Source organism: Pleurodeles waltl, chromosome 11 (genome assembly GCF_031143425.1).
Source record: "Pleurodeles waltl isolate 20211129_DDA chromosome 11, aPleWal1.hap1.20221129, whole genome shotgun sequence".
In the NCBI taxonomy this organism is placed as follows: Eukaryota; Metazoa; Chordata; class Amphibia; order Caudata; family Salamandridae; genus Pleurodeles; species Pleurodeles waltl.
This window is the reverse complement of record NC_090450.1, coordinates 337,739,351-337,760,260: the sequence shown is the minus strand read 5'-3', so window position 1 is coordinate 337,760,260 and position 20,910 is coordinate 337,739,351. Positions and strand designations below refer to the sequence as shown.

At 43.1% G+C, this 20,910-nt stretch overlaps 1 protein-coding gene across 2 annotated transcripts in view; it reads left to right on the top strand.

The window, feature by feature from the left end:
• ATG4B (autophagy related 4B cysteine peptidase) overlaps nucleotides 1-20,910 on the top strand; it is a 483,533-nt gene that overhangs the window by 330,274 nt on the left and 132,349 nt on the right. For both annotated transcript variants that reach the window (XM_069213627.1, XM_069213626.1), the window contains 3 exons: nucleotides 8,206-8,378; nucleotides 9,501-9,579; nucleotides 11,308-11,453. In XM_069213627.1, the coding sequence (XP_069069728.1) occupies nucleotides 8,206-8,378; nucleotides 9,501-9,579; nucleotides 11,308-11,453 (398 nt within the window). The remainder of the gene's footprint in view (nucleotides 1-8,205; nucleotides 8,379-9,500; nucleotides 9,580-11,307; nucleotides 11,454-20,910) is intronic.

The window sequence follows — 20,910 nt, the reverse complement described above, 5'->3', positions numbered from 1 at the left end:
CACTCCATTGCCACCTTCCCCAAAGCCAGCCTCACCATTCTCTTCCATCATTGTTTTTTCCAAGCTACCCAGATGTTTTCTTTTCTCTTTTTCCAGGACATCCTCGACCATTTTCCGGTGGATTGCTCACTCCTTTCTTTTATGTCCGTTCCCTGGTGGTCAGCTTGGAACTCGTCCAATGCCCAACTCCATGTTATAAATGTATAGCCGCTGTGTGATATTTCATTTCTGTGAATTTACAGTATGATAGTGTTTTACTATTCTTTTCATTATAAAGTGTATTTCTAGCTCATATGTTATAGATTTATGAAGTGTGATATTTAGAAAAAAGCACAGTAGCGTTAATGAATATACAAGGGATAAATAAGCAGGGGAGGTCACACGCTTCTGTTTTCACCTTGCATCAAGATTATGGAGTTACGTTTTCTCAAAACAAGGCTAAAAGATACAAAGCATGTTCGCAAGCCTCTATAGGTGAGTGGGATCTTCGGACATTCTTGGGAGAAAACTTACAACAGACAGTCTGCATCAAGGTTGTGTGAGAATATTTTGAGTACAATAACATAAGGGAGATGAGGACGGGCGTCCACTAGGGCAGGCAGCAGACTGGAAATATATGAACAATAAACGGGTATGAAGGTGTGTCATCTGGGAAGCTCTTATTTATGGCACAATTTTGGTGCTAATTTTTATATTATTAATATGTTCTACCTGTATATTAAACACCATAATTTTTATATCTCCAATTAAGCTTTTACATGTCTTCTTTAATATTTTAATTAATTCTTTAAAAATAACAAAAATATAAATGTGTTCTTGTCCATCTCTGGTTGGAGGTATGTTGTGGAGATGGATGAGTCACAGCTCTGTTGTTCTTTCTACTCAAGATGGTAATTTGGCCTATACCTGAACTTGCCTGAGGACTAAGGAGGACCTACTCGGCCATGTTTACAAGGAAACATGCAAAAACATCCCACTTGGAAATTGTAGCACTATGAGTTTGGGTATCAGTCATACCAACATTAATGTGATTTACAAAACTGTTACTGGGAGCCCATGTGTATGCATAAGTGAAATGGTTTTCTGAGCACTACTGACAATACCCTTGACCAGAGACAGTCAAAAAGACCTGTAACAGTAGTCCAAGGTGCAACTTAGAGCAGAGTCTCTGTCTTGTAGAACAGTTTTTCCCAGCATCGACCAATATCCGAGTTATAGTCAGGTCACAGTATTTTGCTCATCAAGTGTATTTCACAGAACAGGAGAATGACCCCAGAGCCTGCCCATGCCTTGGAATAGCGACATTTATTGAAGGTAGATCAGCATGTTTTTTTTATTTTCACTATTCTGCAAATTTGAGCCCTAGTACAGGGTAGATGTTGATTTATCTTGGTAGGCAGCCAGACTTTAAACTGTCTGGATTAGTCCATCCCTGTCGGCTCTCCTGCAGCCAGAGCCAGTGGCCACATGCATATCTTGGTGGTTTTAAGTTGGTTGGATATGAGATGGAAGGCAACTTCTCCCTGGAGATGAGGTCTTCGTGGTTTAGGCTACCTTCAAAAAGTAGTCACTGAGTGTGTCTAGGAATTTTCCCAGAACACCCGGTTCAACATTCTCAATCTTGCCATTCTTGTGATGATCATAATTGCTAGAATCAGTAAACCAAGTTTAATGTCCCACTGGCTCCTTCATGGGTGCAATACTAGGAAGTTTGTGCAGTAAGATGACTCTGTTTGTGAGTGAGCGTGAATAGTGAGGCCAGTGGAATCTATTTTCTATGCCACCCCTGGCATGTTATAGCACAACATGGCAGATGAGGACAGCTTCCCCAGAGAGTGGAAGAGTATTGCTTGAATTCCAGTGACTGGAGGTTGGAGAGCCAGTTACTGAAATGAGAAGGACATAAAGAGGGCTAACTTTAGAAATCCCATTAGGACTTTGGTTAACAAGGGGCTCCTGATTAGTTCTTCCCGTGCCTTGTAATTTGGTTGATGGTAGGGATGAGGTCTAAGACTGTAGCTTCTTTTATGCTAGTTAAGGAAGTTTCTAGTTCAGTCCTGCTCTTTTGTTTAACCTTGATAATTGCTTCGGAGAGATTGTCAACAGCCAAGTGCAGACACTACACCCTTCATTATGCCTGTGTTTTGGGTGGCCCAGTGGGGTGACAACCCCAATACTACCTGCTGTGACAAGCATCACTTTATCCAAAGGCTGTGTCTAGATGCACCCTGAGAAGCACAATGGAAAAAAGAGCCAGTCCACCTAGGCCTAATACAGTGAATCTGCATACCCTTTCTAGAACAGGTGTATGACAGTGGCACCCAAACCATCCCCCTTAGTTTTACTTCCAAGTCCTTCAAGACCAAGGAAGAAAGTGCTCTGCACAGTACGCGGACTGCTGTTTGACCAGCTTGTCTGACAGCCAGTCTCCTAAAGGTGCCGGGAAATCGTCTGTAATTTTTGCTGGATGAGCTGAGGGTCTGCCTGAGTACCTAGAAACCAGCATGGGCCCTGACAGAGGGAAGGCCTGTGCCTGACCCTACAAAAGGAGAGACTGTTCAGGAGTAGAAGTAGCATGTCCAAAGGGCCATGAGGCATCCAGAGGAAGCAGACTTCCTTAGAGCAAGCTCGAAGTGACCTATGCTGCAGAGGGTCCCTATGGTCTCTCAAACCTCTTATGTGTTTTCTCCCTTTCTTGTGGTTTTGACCAGCCACTTTGTGCAGTAAAAGAAATATATTTCTGGTGAGACCAGTGGGGGTGTTTATCTCTCTCAGGAGATGCACAAGCACTGTTAGTGCCACTTCGCCCAGCCTATTTCAGCTCCTCTGGCCTACGCTACCAATTCTGAGCAGCATATGTCTTTATTGGTGTTCTGGACAGGACACTTGTGGGGAATGCATTCTATTGCCAAGGGTTTCGGGAAGGACAAAAAACTATTTGCCTCATGCGTATTGCGGTGATTCTTTGAAACAGTCACCCTGGAACATAAGGTTTGGCGTAAGAGGGAGCTGGCATGCCAGTAGGGTTTAGGGAGATAGCATCTTGGACTACTCTTGGTGTCTCCTCCTAATCACTGCCCTTTTTCTAGCCTCAATGTCTCCCCTCTTTGGGAAGACGATGGGGATAGCATGCAGTAGTTGTTAGGACCACTGGCTACTCCCCCAGATGCCATCAGAAAGAATCTATTACTATTGGCCAAGATATTAAGCGAAAATCAGTCTGAGGAGGTGAGCACCCTTACCAAAAGTATGCTAAGCAGAAAGATGGGAGAAATGATAGTGGAAATTACAACAAAACAGTCAAAATGTGCAGTCAAAACTTGCAAGTTGGTATGAGCAGGTAGTGCAGGTGTTAAAGGAATGTGTATTAGGTGTGGAAACTATGGGCCAGATGTAGCAAGCAGTCTTTCCCATTCTGTGTCTATGGGAAAATGTGTTCGTACATATGGCCCTAAGTGCCTGCAGGTAGGAATTGTAAGTAGGAAATTAAACAAATAAAATGTGGGGATGAAGAATTGAAGGAGGAATCTGTTATGGTAAATGTGGTGAGAGGTGCTGTATTGTCTGTTTTATGTATGCTGTATATGATATTTCTGTAGTGCCAGCCTAACCTGAAGGCAATGGATGATGGTTTGCAGGTGGTCAAAGTAGTGATTCTCCCACCATGTTGTAAGTTGGAGATCAATAGTGTGCATGTGCAAGTCAAGGCTGACTCTGGATCACCATATATAATTTAATTCCAGAAGTATACACAAATACAATGAAAGGGAGATTTGTCTGAATTGTAAACCATCCAGTATCCTTCCTGCTGGGTATGGTTTTATGCCTGTACTGCTGTGGAGTTCTAAGGTGAGCAGGATAGATAAGATTTAAAAATGGGAAACTGTATTAAAAATCGACATCGATTAGAAAGGAAATACATTGTTGAGATGGTGGCATTAAACAACAATAGGAGCTGCTTTGACACCGGCAATTTTGGGACCAATCGTGCAAATATTTGAGGGCATTGAGATTGAAACCAAAGTGAAGTTGTATCCCAAGGTCTTCAGTGACAAATTTGAAAAGTTGAAAGGATTCAAAGATGGTATTGAAAAAAGAGGTGAACCCTGTTGTGCATAATGTGAGTGATGGATCAACTAAAAAAACAGGTGGATCACTTTTTGTGTAATAGGGTGATAAAGCATGTGCAAGCATCAGAGTGGTTGAATAATTTTGTTCTTGTAAGAAAAGCTGACAATCTGTAAAGAAAGTGTGTTGACCTGAGGGATGTGAGCTTAGTGATTTGGAGATGTTGATGACTAAGGGGAAATCACAATAGTTAAGTGTTACTGACTTGTAATCAGCGTATCACCAAATGAATTTGGACGAGACGTCTGAACACAGTCTGTTTCATTCCTCCATTGATGAATACACCCAAATGCTGTTTGGGTTACCATCTCCATGAGCTGATTTGCAGCAAATGATGGACTGCTTGGATGAATAAAGGGAATTATGTGCATTCAGAATGATACTGGTGCAAAAGAAATGTTGAAAGCACCTGATGAATTATTCATTCGAGTAAAGGCAGTATTGAAGGAACAGGGTCTGACAGTTGAGAGATCAAAGTGGAAAATTTAGGTGAATTTTGTAATGTACCTTGGTTATCAGTAACAAGGATGGAAATAAACCACATGACGCATTGATATAAGCAATGAAAAATATCCTAGCGTCATGCAACAAGGTATTACTGAGGTTGTCCATGGCCTTATTGAATACTATGCAAAATGTGTTCCACATTGCTCAAAAAAGGATGAGTAAAACGTGTATGCTTCTAAAAGAAGAGTGAATATAATTGGTCTCATGAGTGTCAGGATTCTTTTGAGTCATTACAAATTGCCATTAGCACGACACCTTCGCTGTATATACTAGATGTGAAAAGTAAAACTTTTAATGTGGACGCCAATGGAAAAGGTTTACGAGGAATGTTAAATCGGGTCCAAGGGGGCAAAGAGCTGAATTTGGTGTTTGCATCTTGTTCTCTGAATGAAGTGGAACAAAAGAATTGTGTTGTGCAACATGAGGCATTGTCTTGTTTATGGGCTTCAAATCATCTTAGGCATTTTTTGTGGGGAATATCTTATGTGTTACAGACAGACAGACAATAGACCTTTGGTTCAGCTGTTATCGGACAAAGTGTCTGTGAATGCTTCACCAAGGACAGTATAGATCCTAATGTTGTAAGTATATAATTTCAAAGTGGAACATTTGACAGGATGACAGCGTGTGGGTGCAGATTGTTTGTCGAGGAAGTATACTGAAGGACGTTGAAGTTTCTGAGGAGGTGACTGATGTGAAATTGGGCAGAAAAGTGTAGTTGGTGGCGCTGCATTAAAACACAACTGGTTGGAAACAAATATTCAGAATCTAGAGTTGGGTGCTGTGAAGGAGAGATATGCAGTGAATGATTGCCAAGCTTGGTGAGCTTAGTAATGAATGTTATGATTGTCTATGATGAGTTGTATGAAGATGGCAATAGTATTTGGAAGAATGGTAGATTAATACCACCAGTTAGTTTAAGGAGAACAGGAATAGATAGAATGACTGAGAAAATGGTGTCTACATATGTGACATGACAGTGGCAAAGGCTTGGAGGCAGCAAGGGCACTGCTAGTTCCAGTTCTGATTCCCAGTAAAGTGTGGAAATAGGTTCCTTGGGATAATTTGGACAATCAGAATATTTGGGTAGAAATTACAGGTATGTTGTGGGCATTGTGGTTTCTTTGTAAAAATTATTGATATTGATTTTGTCTCTAACAATCCTTGATGTGATGCAGGTATTGGAAAAAATAATATGGATATTGTGGTGCAGTTGTGTTCAAAGAAGATGACAGAGCTTTTGTCTGGTGAGGATACTGCCATTGTCTAATTACATAATATAACCCAAATGTCAATTGACCTATAAGGAGAGTTAATAGGTTGGTCATGGATGATGTGCAGGTGACTTTGAGGGACCACCTATTGTGGTTTAAGGAATTTGAGAAATGTCTTGGGGCATACAGGCAAATACCTCAAAGTGTCACAAAATGTGCCCTTTTTATTTTTATAATGCAAAGGTACACAGCTGTGTCTAGCGTGGGTGGGACTTGAAGTTGGCATTTGTGGATCTGCATAAGTTTAAGTGTACGATTAATAATAAAAGGCATACAAAAGGTGGTATGGTTAGCAAAATGGAGAAGTGAATTAGTTGAAGTTGATTGTTGGGGCTTTGGATCATTTGAGTAAGTTGGGTTTTATAGGGAAGGGAGAGCCCAAGCTCCCTACATGATGAAAGCTGGGTTGAAGCACGCGGGTGTGGAAGGTGGGTGGTAAGTGTGGTCAAGTTCTCTCAGAGTGACAGTGGTTGGGTTTAAGCAAGTGGTAGTGAAAGGTGATGGTGAGAGGAGTAAAGATTGTGTTATCAAAGTGAATTACGAAGTGTAGTCTTTTGAGAATGCTGGATATAAGTTGTTTTGAAGGTTTTTTTGTTTTATGTTTTCCATTAGCCGTTTGGTCAGAATGGTGTGCATCAGTTTCCTTTCTGTATGAGTTATTTCATCATTTGTAATTGGAATGTTTATATGTTTGTCTGCTGGAAATGTTCCAGTTGGCAGTTGGGGGATTCCAGTGTTCAATAAACTCTCGGAAAAACTAACTTGTTATTGAGTACGTCTTTTAGCAGTATTCAAAAGGTTTGTTGATACTGAAGTCTAAATTGTTGCCAATTCTAAATAAAGAGCACTTTACGAAATACCTGACAATGTCATTACAAACATTATCCTCCCTCTACGAGTAGACCTTCAGTTGATTTATGTCTTTAATAGTGAGCATAGAAGACAAATCATCAAAGCCCTTAATGTGAAAGGAAGAACTATTTTAAATTATTTTTGGGCTCTGAATGCTGGTCTTATGCTTTAATATAAGCCACATCATGTGAATGGATGAGATGGCTGATTATTCAATGGAGAGTCACTGCGATCTACTTCAAAGAACTCACGTATGCAGATTCACTTGCTTTGACACCTAGAAAAATATCAGTCCCATGTTTTTAAATTCACTCATTTCCCTACAGCTTTTTAGAGCACCTGCAACATTAAAGTTGTTTGTTTTATAACTATTATACTCACCACAAGATAATCAGTTTATAGAATAGATAGAGTAACTGATTAGCTGCATTTAGTCTAAAGACTTCATCTGGGAGTGGTGGGCTGTGGTTCCACTTCTGCTATCTGGTTGGCATTGGTAGGCAATTTATCAAAATTCCCACCTTTAAAGTAGGTATTTTATTGGTGAAAACAATCCTGTACTTTCAGCACAAATGCTCAGTTGTAAATAAAAGGGCCTTCCAATACACTGGAGATGATGGTAGTCTACCAGCTTATATATGGTTGGGTTCACGGTACCCCCAACCTGAGGCCCACAGCAGCATTATAGCACAGCCCAATGAATTGAATTGTGGTCAAGTGGCAGGTTGACCATGAGCATCTTGTACAATACCCACAGGTAATTTAATCCAGTTCTTGTGCAAGACCCAAATATTTGCTGTATATCAATGCTGTAGTTAAGAGTGTGCTACAAAGTTTGCTCCAGGAATGGAGCAGTTTATTGCCATTAATCAGTGTCCACCTATCTCTTCTGCACATTCAGATGTTGGAGAGACCCAGCTGTTATAGCTGCTGTCTTGTCAGAGTATAATTTCAGACATTTGATCACCATCAACACATTCAGTTTAGTCATACTTTCACAATATCGTTAATAGCTGCACTCAATTCTGTAAAAAAAAAAAAAAGCAACAAGGTTTTGTCTGTCATAGCATTAGTGTGGTCACGGAAATGTCCATAAATAGATACTATCTATTTACGAAACACTGGAGAGCTGGAACAGCAACTTGTATATGTGCATTTTTTATTTCTTGGTCATTTGTAAAGTGCTAAACATTCCACTGGTAGCTTCTTCGGAGAGGCAAAAAAGGAGGAAGAAGGACAGGGGAAAAAAAGACAAAGGGGGACTAGGAACATTTACAGCTCCAGAGACAGGACATTTGAGTTCCTACCTTTGTTGTGCATCTTAGAATGGGAAAAGGAGCCTTTGGGTTAGTAGTCACAGGCTCACATAAATGTATTTTCCTGTGTAGCACCTCCTCCAGTAAATTTTCTGCTGTGTGTAAGTTTTTCTCTGTTCCTTCCACAGAAAGGCTTTGTGCACAAGACCATCTCTGTGAGATTGCTGGAGCATCCTACAATGGGTATCCCTGTGAAGGTGATGGTGCCGACAGCTTATTGCAGTGGAAGCCATTGGTACTACTCATCCCTCTGCGCCTTGGACTTAGTGACATCAATGAGGGATATATTGAAACTTTAAAGGTAAGAAGTGCAGAGGAATAGCATGAGTAGCCTTTGTAATTCTGACTGTATAGAGGAGTACTTATATAGCCCAAACTCAAGATTCAAACGAGGGTAGCCAATGGTATCCTGTGCTAGTAGAGCTTGGGACACAGAAAGTCAGTATAGAGACCGAATAACACTCCGATTTCACCAGCCCAATCCACTGAACTAAAATACAACCTGAATAAACCTGAACATAAAGAGAGCCAGAGTCCCCAGGGCTCAATTTAGATATTGCAGGAGAAGACTAGTGACCTCACATGTAAGCTTATTACATTTTTATGTAATCTACAAGTTTAATAAGTGGCCAACACGAGAGATTCTTCCCTTATCTGTGGCCATTATACACACATCACGTTAGGCTTGTGCAGCAGTATTCCCCATCCATTACTAACGTTGACCACCAAGGAATGATGGTAGCCAGGAACCAGTTGACGATAACAGCAGGTAAGAGTAGAGGGATGAGGGATGCCAACTGTACTGCCAATTCATCAGTCTTGGAGCCTGGGGATTCTACCTACCACTCAGGCAGGGCCTGCTTCAGAAGAGCAGAGGCAGTAAGAAGGATTCACCTTACACTGCACCTAGTGGGTATGGGTACTAGGGATTTCATGAGACGTTAGGTGAATGCATGAATTGTGTCCAAAATTATTTCAGGGCTCGCACATGTCAAGTGCTGCACACATACCTGGGTGAGGACATACCCTTATCCAAAGTGTCTACGAAATAGTGGAATTCATCACATGGTGCTGTGCATTTAGGGTAGAATAGGAGAGAAACCTAAGGGTTTTTGTTAGACAGGCCTTCTCGTGGGTGACCGGCTTCAAAATTCTAGAATGTTAGCTCAGCTGCCATCTTTATGCCATTGTAATGACACACCCAAAGTATGGTCTTCTATAAATAGATCGAAACTTCCTTGGACCATGGTCAGAGGGGCCTTTGGTGGCACCTCCACATAAGTTTAAGTCCGTGCATTTGAGCTTATAAAGCCAAGCAAGGAATCCTGAGGTTGGACGGGCATGCCTGAGAGTGCCTGCTTACCCTATGAAATTATGTGAATACATGATCAGATACTTCCATTTAAATTCCATCTCATTCTAGCACTGCTTCATGCTTCCTCAGTCCCTGGGAGTAATTGGAGGAAAACCCAACAGCGCCCACTACTTCATTGGATATGTGGGTAAGTAAGGAGAGCGATTTTTTTTCGAGGTAAAGAAACAGCCACACCTATTGCTTTAATAATGTAGTCTTCTTGCAAAACAGTGTCTGTCTACACTTGGATCAGGCTCTCTCTTTTAGATCCTTGCTCCTACTGCCTGTCCTTCTTTCACACCCGTAGTTGCAACTAACTGCTCCTTCTACAAGTCCTAGGAATGTCCTTACTAGTCCTTTTTGGTACCCATGCACCCATTGACTGTCTCTCCCACCAGACCTATCCTTTCACTAATGGACACCCCTTTCACAACAATATCTCGGGGATTGTCATACCTATGGCTTCCATTGTCTGCTTCTAGATCTGTAAACACTGCTGTCTGGCCCTATTTCCTGATGAATTTCTCTTGCTACCTAGCCCTCCTTCTGTTAACTGTTCTGCCTTTCCCTTCTTCCTGTTCCATAGCTTTCAATGGAGAGCTTTCTCTCCATAATGCAACTCCCACACCATTGACAACAGATGTTCTTTATCCCACCAGCTAACACCATCACACTTCAATCCCATGTCAAAAGTTGACCCTTATGTCTCAACTGACCAGTGTGCCTTTAATATTAACCCTTGCCTTGAGATACCTCATTATTCCCAGACTATTACTGACTGTTTTTCTCACCACTTCTACTGTATTCACAGTTCCCTCTTAATCTGTGTAATAAACTTTGGCTGTCTATCAGCTGCATTATCTGTGGCTCCAACTTCAAAAGGGCCAACACACACTGTACACGCAGGACTCTCACTTTAATTGATTACCTCTACTTCATACCCAAAGTTGACAATGATTATTTCCTTCACTCGACTTACAGCTACGACTGAATTCCTTGTTCCTCTTCCTCAGGTTATCTGTTAACACATGACTTTTTTCAACCCTACTGCTACCATCTAGTGTTCCACTTTCTAAACGTAAAGCTTCCACTGACCTACTATCCATTCAAGCCAAATACTCTTACTGGCTATCCTTACTCCCAAGCCCATTGCTCCTGGTGAAACTGTTTCCTTTCTTTTCACTACATCCCTTCCTTCAGGGTATAAGACTTCCACTGAGTGACAGTTTCTTCATTCTTATGGCACCATGTGTTTCTGTATGCCCAGTACCTTTGCTCTTTTCTTACCCACAATGTTGACTAGTTCTCTGTCCTGATCCACTATCTGTTCCACTAAATGTCTATTCTCTGCCATAGGAATGTCATTTCCCTGCAACAATTACACTCTTAACTGACCCATAACTCACAATTTTAGTAGTCAGCTTCCTCTACTTACTTGAGTCTCAGTGTGATTTACTACCATTGGGGCCAGTAGTCTCATGGCTCCTGTTCCTTTAAACATGAGCTTTGTTAGGAACATACTCCATTAATGTTTCTTTTTTTCCCCTTTATATGGATCCCATTCCAAACTTTTGCATGTACATGTTTCATGACATTCTCTCCTCCACATTTCTATATTCCTCTGTGAATTAGCTGTCATTGTGAGTACAGTGGTTATGTGTGGGAAGATGTTTCTCAAGGACTGTCAGCACTTTTGTCGTCTGCTAACTTTATGAGCAACTCAGTCTGCTGTGTCTCAGCACCTCCTCTCTTTCTTTGTACATTAGATCATCTTCACTTTAGCCATATGAGGTGCCACCTTCATGTTCACTGGAGTTGCATACTATTCTCTCTGCACTGAACTTTAATGTCTCCTTAACCTTTTTCACATCGGCAGGTGAACAGTTAATCTACCTGGACCCACACACCACCCAGCCCACAGTGGAGCCCTCTGATGATGGTTTGATCTCAGATGACAGCTTTCACTGCCAACACCCTCCCTGCAGAATGCAAATATCTGAACTTGACCCATCTATTGCTGTGGTAAGTGCATAGATGAGTGATCAGTGCCAAGTCTGAAAGCACCAACCTGCCAATACCCAATATTAGCATATTGGGGACTCCCTGCCCTATCTCTGATCATTGCTTTGGGGCTATCAAGCACTAATGAGATAACTCGCTTGGTTGTATGACAGGACCATGCATACAGGAACAACACATACCTTAACAACACGGTCGAAAGGACAGTGTCTTTTCCAAGCATGCCTTTACCACCCATGCCTTTACAACAAATTGTGTTGTAAAACCATGCTTAGCAAAGGTATATGCGGAAACGGCATGTGTGGTTCTGTCATACAAACCCCCACATGCCCTGAGGCCCAAAACTATCCCCACCACTAATACGTAAACTACCCCGACACACCAACACAACCTGAGCCCTAAACCCCTCCCCCACTCCTAATAAGTAAACTACCCACCCTAAGCCCTTCACAAACTACCTTGACCCCCTACCCCTGCCTGAAAAAACTAAACTACCCTGACACCCCCACCCCTAATAACTAAACTACACCGATTGCCCCACGCACCCTAAGCCCTAAAAAAAAAAAGCCTACACCTGCAGCTAAAAACTAAACTACCATGACACCCCCACCCGCCCTGAGCCCTAAAACATTCCCCACCCCTAATGACTAAATTACCCTGACCTCCCCACCCACTATAAGCCCTAAAAAGAAACTACTCCAATAAAAATAAAAAAACTCCCCCAACCCCGCGTCCTCTCCCAATCCTTCCTTCTCTTCTCCTGCCCTTCCTTGAACCTTACCTGCCCCTAAAAAATTAACTACCCTACCCCACCCTAAGCCCTAAAAAATTAAACTCAACCCCCACCCCACCCATAGAAAATAAACTACCCAGTACCCCCACACCCTAAGCCCTAATACTAGACTACCCCAAACCCCTCCACCCCACAAAAAAAAAATACTGATCCCACCACCCACTCGAAGCCCTTAATTCACCCCTACCCCTAAAGACTACCCCCCAACACTGCCCCTTCGCCACTTACCTCTCCTCTCCCGAGCTCTCTACCTTAACCACCCATATTCGTAGTTTGGCACATGTGTGGTTATGGCAGAGAAAAAAAGGCATGCGTTGTCCCTGCAAGTGTTGTTTTACTTGTGTAGGATATGTCCCAATTGTTGGCAACGTGTTGTTTGGGACGTTTCCCCGCCAGTCTTACTTTTTCGTAAACCCATATGGTATCGCCAATATTGCAAGGATAATAAAAACAAACAAAAATATGATAGAAATCATCCATAGCAGAGGCTAAGATGTTAAGGTCCCAGTTGAAGGAAAAAAGCATCAACATGCCATGGGAGCAACCCATAGGTTTGTATACAATGTAGCCTACGTGCTGTGAGTTGCAGCAGAATGGGAGGCAAATAGTGCTGTCTAAGAACATCATAAAGAGTTCAACCATCCCCCACTCATCCACCTACAGGAAGTCTGAAACCAGCATAGTAGTGACAGCATCCAGTGCCCTCTGCTCCATGACCGACTCCGGTTGACATTACCCGCATATTGGGGTCAATGATAGCCAGTCTTGTTTCAACACCTGCATGTTGAAATGCATTCTTCTCTCTACTGAATTATTTGCACTGGCAACCTGAACCCTACAACCCCCAACAATCACCTGACTGGAATTAAAATCATACCAACTCAGTAGAAAGCCATGTGGGCCCTACAGGAGGAGAACAGGGACCAATAAACTAAAACAAACATTACAGAATAATAAAATGAAAGCTGCTACTTGACCTGACATGAAAGCAAACAAGAAGGATCACTACAATGCTCAATTTGTGACTCATACCCAAGCCTGCCAACGTATGACTCCTACCCTAGGACTTGTGCTTCTCAACCTTACTTAGGCATTCTGACAGCTTGAAGACGGTGGCTCTGAAACCCCTTAGAAAACAGAACGAGAACACCTACTGTTGCATGCTAAACCTTTTGTGAGTGCAAGTAATGGTTGGCTAGAGACTAATTTGCTAAGGTGAGCGCTGTATCCTTCTCTGAGCCATCTGCACTCAATTTAAGAAGATGCATTCTGATGATGAATACATTAGATTTTACTTAAGATCAATGGGTACATGGCTACATACACATGAATATAAAGGGAATACAGTTGACACTAGTTATCTTATTCAGACCAATTAGGGGGGTCCACTCTTTGATACCACCATTCTCAGAGGTCTCCAGAATAACCTGTCTAAGGACTGTTAACTAGGAAGGTGGCAATTTTTGACCCTCATGTGATTGCCTGCAAATACTAGGATAGTGAGCTGCAAGGGAAAGCAGACTGCTATCCCTTATTTGCATTCTGAAATGTAAACCTTTTGTTTATGGCATGTGTAGCTGTGGGTACACATGCTGTATACTCCTGCCATCTGGTATTGGGCTGTGACGTGTACAACTTGTTTTTGTTCAAAGAAATCTTTCAAGTCATGAGGTATAGTGACTCCTCCTTTAGTTGGAAGTGCGCATGTACATTAACTCCATAGTTAGATTGTTTTCTTCAGCTGCCAGGTTCAGGTGTGCGACTTTCATTGGGGCCCTCTTGAGTTTGCTGTTTTTAATAGCCTTCGAACAAGTGCAATTGTTCCTTTTCAATGTTGTGGTCGACTGCTTCTCCTATAGTCAAAGGTGATCCTTTCACAGCATGGAGTCTCAGATCCTTTTCCACAAGTCTCGCATTTGAGAATGGTCTCAGTGTGATGGGAAAAAACACCTTTCAGGTACTGTCCATAGTGCCATTTGAAGTAGTCGTGGTCAGACCAACGCGTAGTCTGCCATTTGTATCTGTCCCCGGACTACAATTATGCCTCCTGCTCTTCGTGCCTTGCATTTTGGTTGAAGAAGACCATTCATGACTATCAGCTCGCACAGGCGCCATGGAACAGCAGAGAGCCAACAAGATCCCCAATATCTTCAGGGAGGACATTGATCGGGAGAACATCAAAGAGGATGTACACGCTGAGCAAGTAACAGCTCTAGCCTTGAACCTAAGTCACTGTCAGACTCTGAGGACCCAGATCGGCAGCTGACACTGGCCCAGTGACTAGGCATACACGCAGTGAGTACCACATCCTATCAAGGCACTCGCCACACCTCTGGGGGCAGGGCTTCCAGCTCTCATTCGAAGCCAATGCTTCCCAGGCTGCCACTGCACTCCAGCCATGGCAGGCACCGACATAAGGCTTCGGAGCCAACTTTGGTTTCCACTCTGGCACCGAGTGAGCCACACAAGACCAGACCCCCTCTTGACACCACTAGCAAGACTACATTGAAAGTCATTTCAGAGCCAAAACAAGCGTCAATGTTGAAAACAACTTCAGACCTGAAACAAGAGTCGATGTTGAAAGTGGCTTCAGAGCAGAAACATACATTGATGGTGAAAATGACTTTAGAGCCAAAACAAGCAACAACATCTAAAGTAACTCCGAGGGTCAAACAGACATCGTGCCCTAGTCGCCCATCCACAGTAGACTCCCTATATTTCAGCGCCTTCAGGAGGAACTGGACTCTCAGCAGTGACACCTCTTTATCTATCCCCCACAGGCAAGATTATTGCTAATGTGCAACAGACACTTCCTTGCATGCGGCAACTCACATTCGAGGAACACTTAACGCTGGAGCCATCACTGCTTTGGAAGTTGAAGGATAGACATGACTGGGGTACCAGCCCACTACACCTAACACCTTCCCAGCCTTCTCTTCCTCCAAGACCTTCTCCTCCACCGCTTCCTCCGCCACCATCACCTCTATAAAAGCCACCTTCACCTCAGGGGTCTTTTCATTCATCTTATGCAAAGGGGAGCCCCACCACAACTCGATATATATGAGGTCCCATACACTCAAGACCCACAGGATGAACCATGGGTTGATTATGAGGTGGTCCCTCCAGGGCCTAACGACCCCTGACCTGTACCATGCTAAGCCTTCTCCTCTTGACAACACCACATTGTATTCTGAGGTTATCCAGAGAGCAACAAACTTTCACAAGGTAGATTTGCATTTCATATCTGAGTAGATTTTCCCAGGCATTCCTGCCAATGCTTAAGCCCATGCTTAAGCTAACACAAGAGTTGTTTAAAGACCCAGAAGCCCAGCATTGTCACTCCAAGGCTAGACAAGAAGTGCAACCATTCATCCTATGACCCACCATACATTACAGGTCAACTCCCACCTGACTCATTAGTGGTACACTGGGGATGCCCGCCTCCGCATAAAGAAAGTAAAAAAGTGGATGCGGCAGGAAAAAAGGTTGCTGCTCAGGCAGTGACCCAGTGGCACATTGCCAGTTCAGTAGGTCTGTTGGCAAGATATGATCACAGCCAATAGGATGAAATGGGAGTACTAACTCAGTACCTACCTGATCAGTATAAGCAAAAAGTTCAGGACATTGTGTCAGACATGCAGACCATCTCTAATACTTCTATCAGATATGCCCTTGGTGAGGCAGACACCAGCTCTAGCGGAGTAAAATCCAACATTCTTATGAGAAGCTTGGCTTCGTACATCTATTTTTAAGCCAGAAGTTGAGCAACATCTGATCAACATGCAGTTTGATGGAAAACATTTATGCAGCCTAGAAGTTGATCAGATGCTGGAGAAAATAAAAAAGAAACACAGATACTGCCAAGGTGAAGGGAGCCTTACAGTTGCCATACTTTGTGTGACTTTTCGCTGCAAACAGATTTTGTTTTTGAAAAACAAATTTTATTGGATTTAGAGTGATAGGCAATGCATGTAGCAAAAACAACTATGAAAAGCTCCGTGCATATCATCCCAGTGCCCCCTGCACCCCTCACCCCTGTCACAAATTAAATCATATGATGTGATGTAAAAGGTACAGTTGAAGTCAACAGTAATAGTCCCACCATTTGCCCAAAATCTTGAAACATTTTGCAAGGCATCCTCGGGCTATATAGATTGGTTCCTCTTGCTGCACGCACCAGTCCATTCCAGCATGCCAGGTGTTCAGCTTTGGAGGAGAAGATTGATTTCAAGTGCGACTATGTCTCTTTTCGCCACTAGGAAACCCAGACCAATCAATGCTCTGTCCCCTCTGGACCCACCCACACCTTCCAACCCATCCAACAATGTCACCTTCGGTGTCAGCTGTAGTGGGGTCTCCAAGACAATCAAGAGGGTGGCCCACCTTCTCCTCCCCCACCAGACCTCTCCGCTCCACTCAACAAGCACTAGCCACCTTACCCCTCAGACAGAAGACCTCGACTGGTGGGACCAATACCAATACCAAGACATACTATGTGGAATAAATCGGCCTTTGTGGATTGACATTAAGCTCATCTAGAGTCACTGAGGAACTTTGCTTAGCCCAGTCCCTCTGGAGTCATTTATGTTAAATGTAGATAATGTAATTGGATCAGTTGCAATCAGATGAAAATCGCCAATTCCGTGGGGGCCATGCAGGGTTCCCACCATTCAGCCTCCTCCAGCCCTCCCAGCTACCACTCCCACCTCTGACTCGGGGCCTCCAAGGACCATGGTGCATTTTTCACCGGGCCCGATATAGCTGGAGACACCACCTTTACCCAGTCTTCCCATCAGCAAATGGGCCTCCAAGAGGTTAAAGTATGTGAGATCATGTAGATCAGCAGCCTACATATTAAGAGCATGGCGTATCTGCAAATGTTGGTGGAATTAAGCGGGGGTGAGTGAGAATTGGGCTCAGAGGTCAGCGAAGGAATACATAGTGCCACCCCGGACATGAGATATTAGAAATGCCAATTAGGTCCCATCTCCTAAACCCCTGAAGTCTTGTCAGGTGAGTGAGTCATCGCCCTCTCCACAGGGGGGTTTGTCCCTTTAGGCATACCTACTAATCCATAAACCGGAGAGCCCTTCTTCGTATCAGGAAGGCCACCCTAGAGATCGCTAGGATAGTAAGGGGTGTGGAACAGGCATATAGGTAGTGCATCACTCAATCAAGTCCCTTGTGGCAAAGCTCCAACTGGTATGCCGGCTTATAAAAACCATCCGTAAGCCAGTCATTTATGACCAAAAGATGGGAAGCCCAATAGTAAAGGCAGATATCTACTGCCCGACTCCTGCCTCGCCACAAACGGTTTTGTGGCAGTTCCAAAATCACCGCTCTGGAGGAATCCACCTCCTATCAGAGACAGCAACAGCAAACACAATCTACACAGGGATACTCCAAGGGTACTATCAGGCGAAATGCTGCAAAAGGAAGGGGTAGAGGTGGAGTGGTTACATCAGCTGCCCCTCCTAAACAGTGACATCCTTTCCCTTCCCTTAGCACACAACACCTGTCAGGGGTGACTGCAGTGATTCATGCCACAATCGTGAAACATCACTTCAGACCAATGGGTTCTGGCTATTGTGGAACACAGTTACTGTCTGGATTTCACTGCCACACCACCAACCATACCACCACGCAAGCACCCCCTTTCCCCCCCAATACTTCCTCCAAGAGGAAATAAATGCCCTTTTGCACAAAGGAGCCATAGAGCCAGTGCCGCCCCACCAACACATGGTGTACTGTCTGTATTTACTAATTCCTAAAAAAGTTGTCACTCAGGCCCATTCTAGACCTCCGTCCCTTCAACAAGTACATCTGATCAGAGCATTTCCACATGGTTGCACTACACAATGTCATACCACTTCTGAGGCACGGTGATTTCATGACTGCCCTAGACTTTAAAGACACCTTCTTAATAGCCTCACTCCGATGCTTAAGCAAGATTCAAGAGCTCACTTTGAAGGAACCTTTTTTCAAGGTTCACACTGACAAAAGAAGTCCTTAGGGCTAATCCAGAATTCATACCCAATGTGATCTCTTCCTTTCACCTTAACCAGACCATACAACTGCCAGGTTTCTTCCTGCATCCAAGCTCAGTAGCAGAGCAGGCACTTCATACACTAGATGTAAAGCGAGCCATCATGTACTACATTGATAAGGACAAAACCATAGACCAGCCAGGTTTCTTCCTGCATCCAAGCTCAGTAGCATGGTGGGCTGTTCATACTCTAGATGTAAAGAAAGTCCTCATTTACTAGATTGAGAAGGGCAAAACCATTTCGCAAGACACAACAGCTATTTGTGGCCTTCTTGAAACCACACAAAGGGACTGCTATTTCAAAACCAGGAATTGCTTGATGGCTAGTCAAGTGTATTCAGTCCTACTGTGTCAAAGCCAAAAGGCAGCTTCCTGCTCCTCCAAGGCCGAATTCTACAAGTAAAAAGGCATCCTCAGGGACTTTTTTAGGCAACTTTCCAATAGGTGAGATTTGTATAGCAGCAACCTGGTCCACACTGCACACTTTCACTAAGCACTATTGTGTGGGTGTCCTAGTGAGACAGCAGATCCAAGTTGGCCAAGCCATCTTGCGTACGCTGTTCCATTGCTCTGCTAAATCATCCAGCTAGCCACAGCCTTAGAGGGGGAACTGCTTTACAGTCTACGCACAGCATGTGTATCTACAGCTACGCATGACACAAATGAAAAATATTACTTACCTTGTAAGCATTTGTTCATGGCATAAAGTGCTGTAGATTCACACGTGTCACCATCCTCCCTGGAAGATGTTGGTTATTGCAGATAGCATCTCTCTGCTATTTGTCTACTCTTCCTTTTTATTGCATAGACACTTTATGAACAGCATGTGAATCTACAGCACTACATGTCACAACCAGATGCTTTCAGGGTAAATAACATGTTCGTTTTTTCTTTTTTTTGAAGGAACCGGTGTTGCTTTGAAAAATAAAAGCTTTTATGGAGGGAGCAGATGTTCACCTGTACCATGGTCTGCCCTCACCACTCCAAACCTGAGGCTGCCAACATGATTTCCAAAGGTAAAGAGGTTCCAAGGTGACCCCTTAACTTTTGTGAATCAATTGCTACCTCCTTAGAAGTACAGGTAACCGTTCAGAGGTTTTTGACTGGAATTGCTGTTGCAAACCATTGATGCAATTAATACTAAATCATGATGTGAATGGAATGTCTGTTTTATGACCCTTCCAACCTTCAATTTGGTATGGTTGGCAACGCCCATTTAATGCTAAAAAACCTTCCCAACCTATAAAATGGGGTTTGTACATGTGAAAAGGGCATTTTACTGTTGGAAACCCAGTGGTTTTGCAAAGTACAGGGTTTGCATCAATAGAATCCTGTTGTATATCTGGCCCTAGGCCCCCTATATATTATTCAAATCCAGCTGCAATCTGTGCTTCTAGAGTTTGAACTTCATAACTTCCTATTTCATCCCTCTGCTCAGCACGATGAAGTGAACCTATGTGGTGTGTAGCACTGTACGAAACACCTGCATAAACAAATTAATTGTTTCACAATGCATATTAGAAATAATAGTTTAGCTCTTCTACAAAGCATGATGAAAACTCTTTGTTAAAATAAAGAGTGTCATAACCCTTTCCCACAGAGAGATGGGTTATTTGATTGACAAACAGGGATGTAGCTTGTAAGATTTTTATATCATTGTTATTATACATCTCGAAAATACGAATGTGTACAACCTAAATTTGCAGAACACTGTCTCATTCTGATCTGTGCATGTGAAGTAATCCTGAGGAAGAACAAAACAGTCTAGCTGCACTTTGAGAACTGTATTGAAATCTTGAGAGATAAAAGCACAGGAATTCATCCAATAGTGCTTATAGTGACTATAAGAATGACGGAAATATTGCACTCAAACAATATACAAGCCCTGAGTGAAAATCTGCATAAAGAAACGGAGTAGACACTCCTCTCACCAAATCTATCACCTCAGTCCTATGTCGCATGCATCATAACTGTAGTTCAGCAGTGAAGAACAAGCTGGAACCCCTGACATAATCTTACACTATAACCTTAACCTACTAATCCTTTCTGAGACATGGTTTAAGGCACCTCACACCACATAATGGGCCTTCCACTTGCTCCAAACTACTCCAGCATGAGAAGTGATCATGTTGGGAGAGGACAAGGAGGCATTACTGCCATCTTCCAGGACTCCTTACAAAGCAGGGAATCACTCAACTGCTCTTTTTCTACATTTCAATGATTATCTATAGTTTTCCACAAACAACACTTCCCCCCTTTCAGATTAAATGACATCTGTCACCCGACAACATGACTGTTATTGAGGAATTCATGGATCTTGCAAACAATCAATCAAGACAAATGCAGAAATAATCTTTCTAGGACTCTTCAATCTTCACTGGGGAATCAATGAAGACTCAACTTCTAACCACCTTTCTGACTGGGAATTATCTTACACAGCACATCCTAAAACCAACACACACTAAAGTAGCCATATTAGACTTGATAATCTCAAAACACAGCCTTCTCGTCGTAGATGAGCCCATTTCATGTGGCTGGTCTGATCAGTTCCTAATCCCTTTCTTGTTGAGACTCACACTCCGTGCCCAACGGCCAATCAGTATCAATGAGGCATCTATACC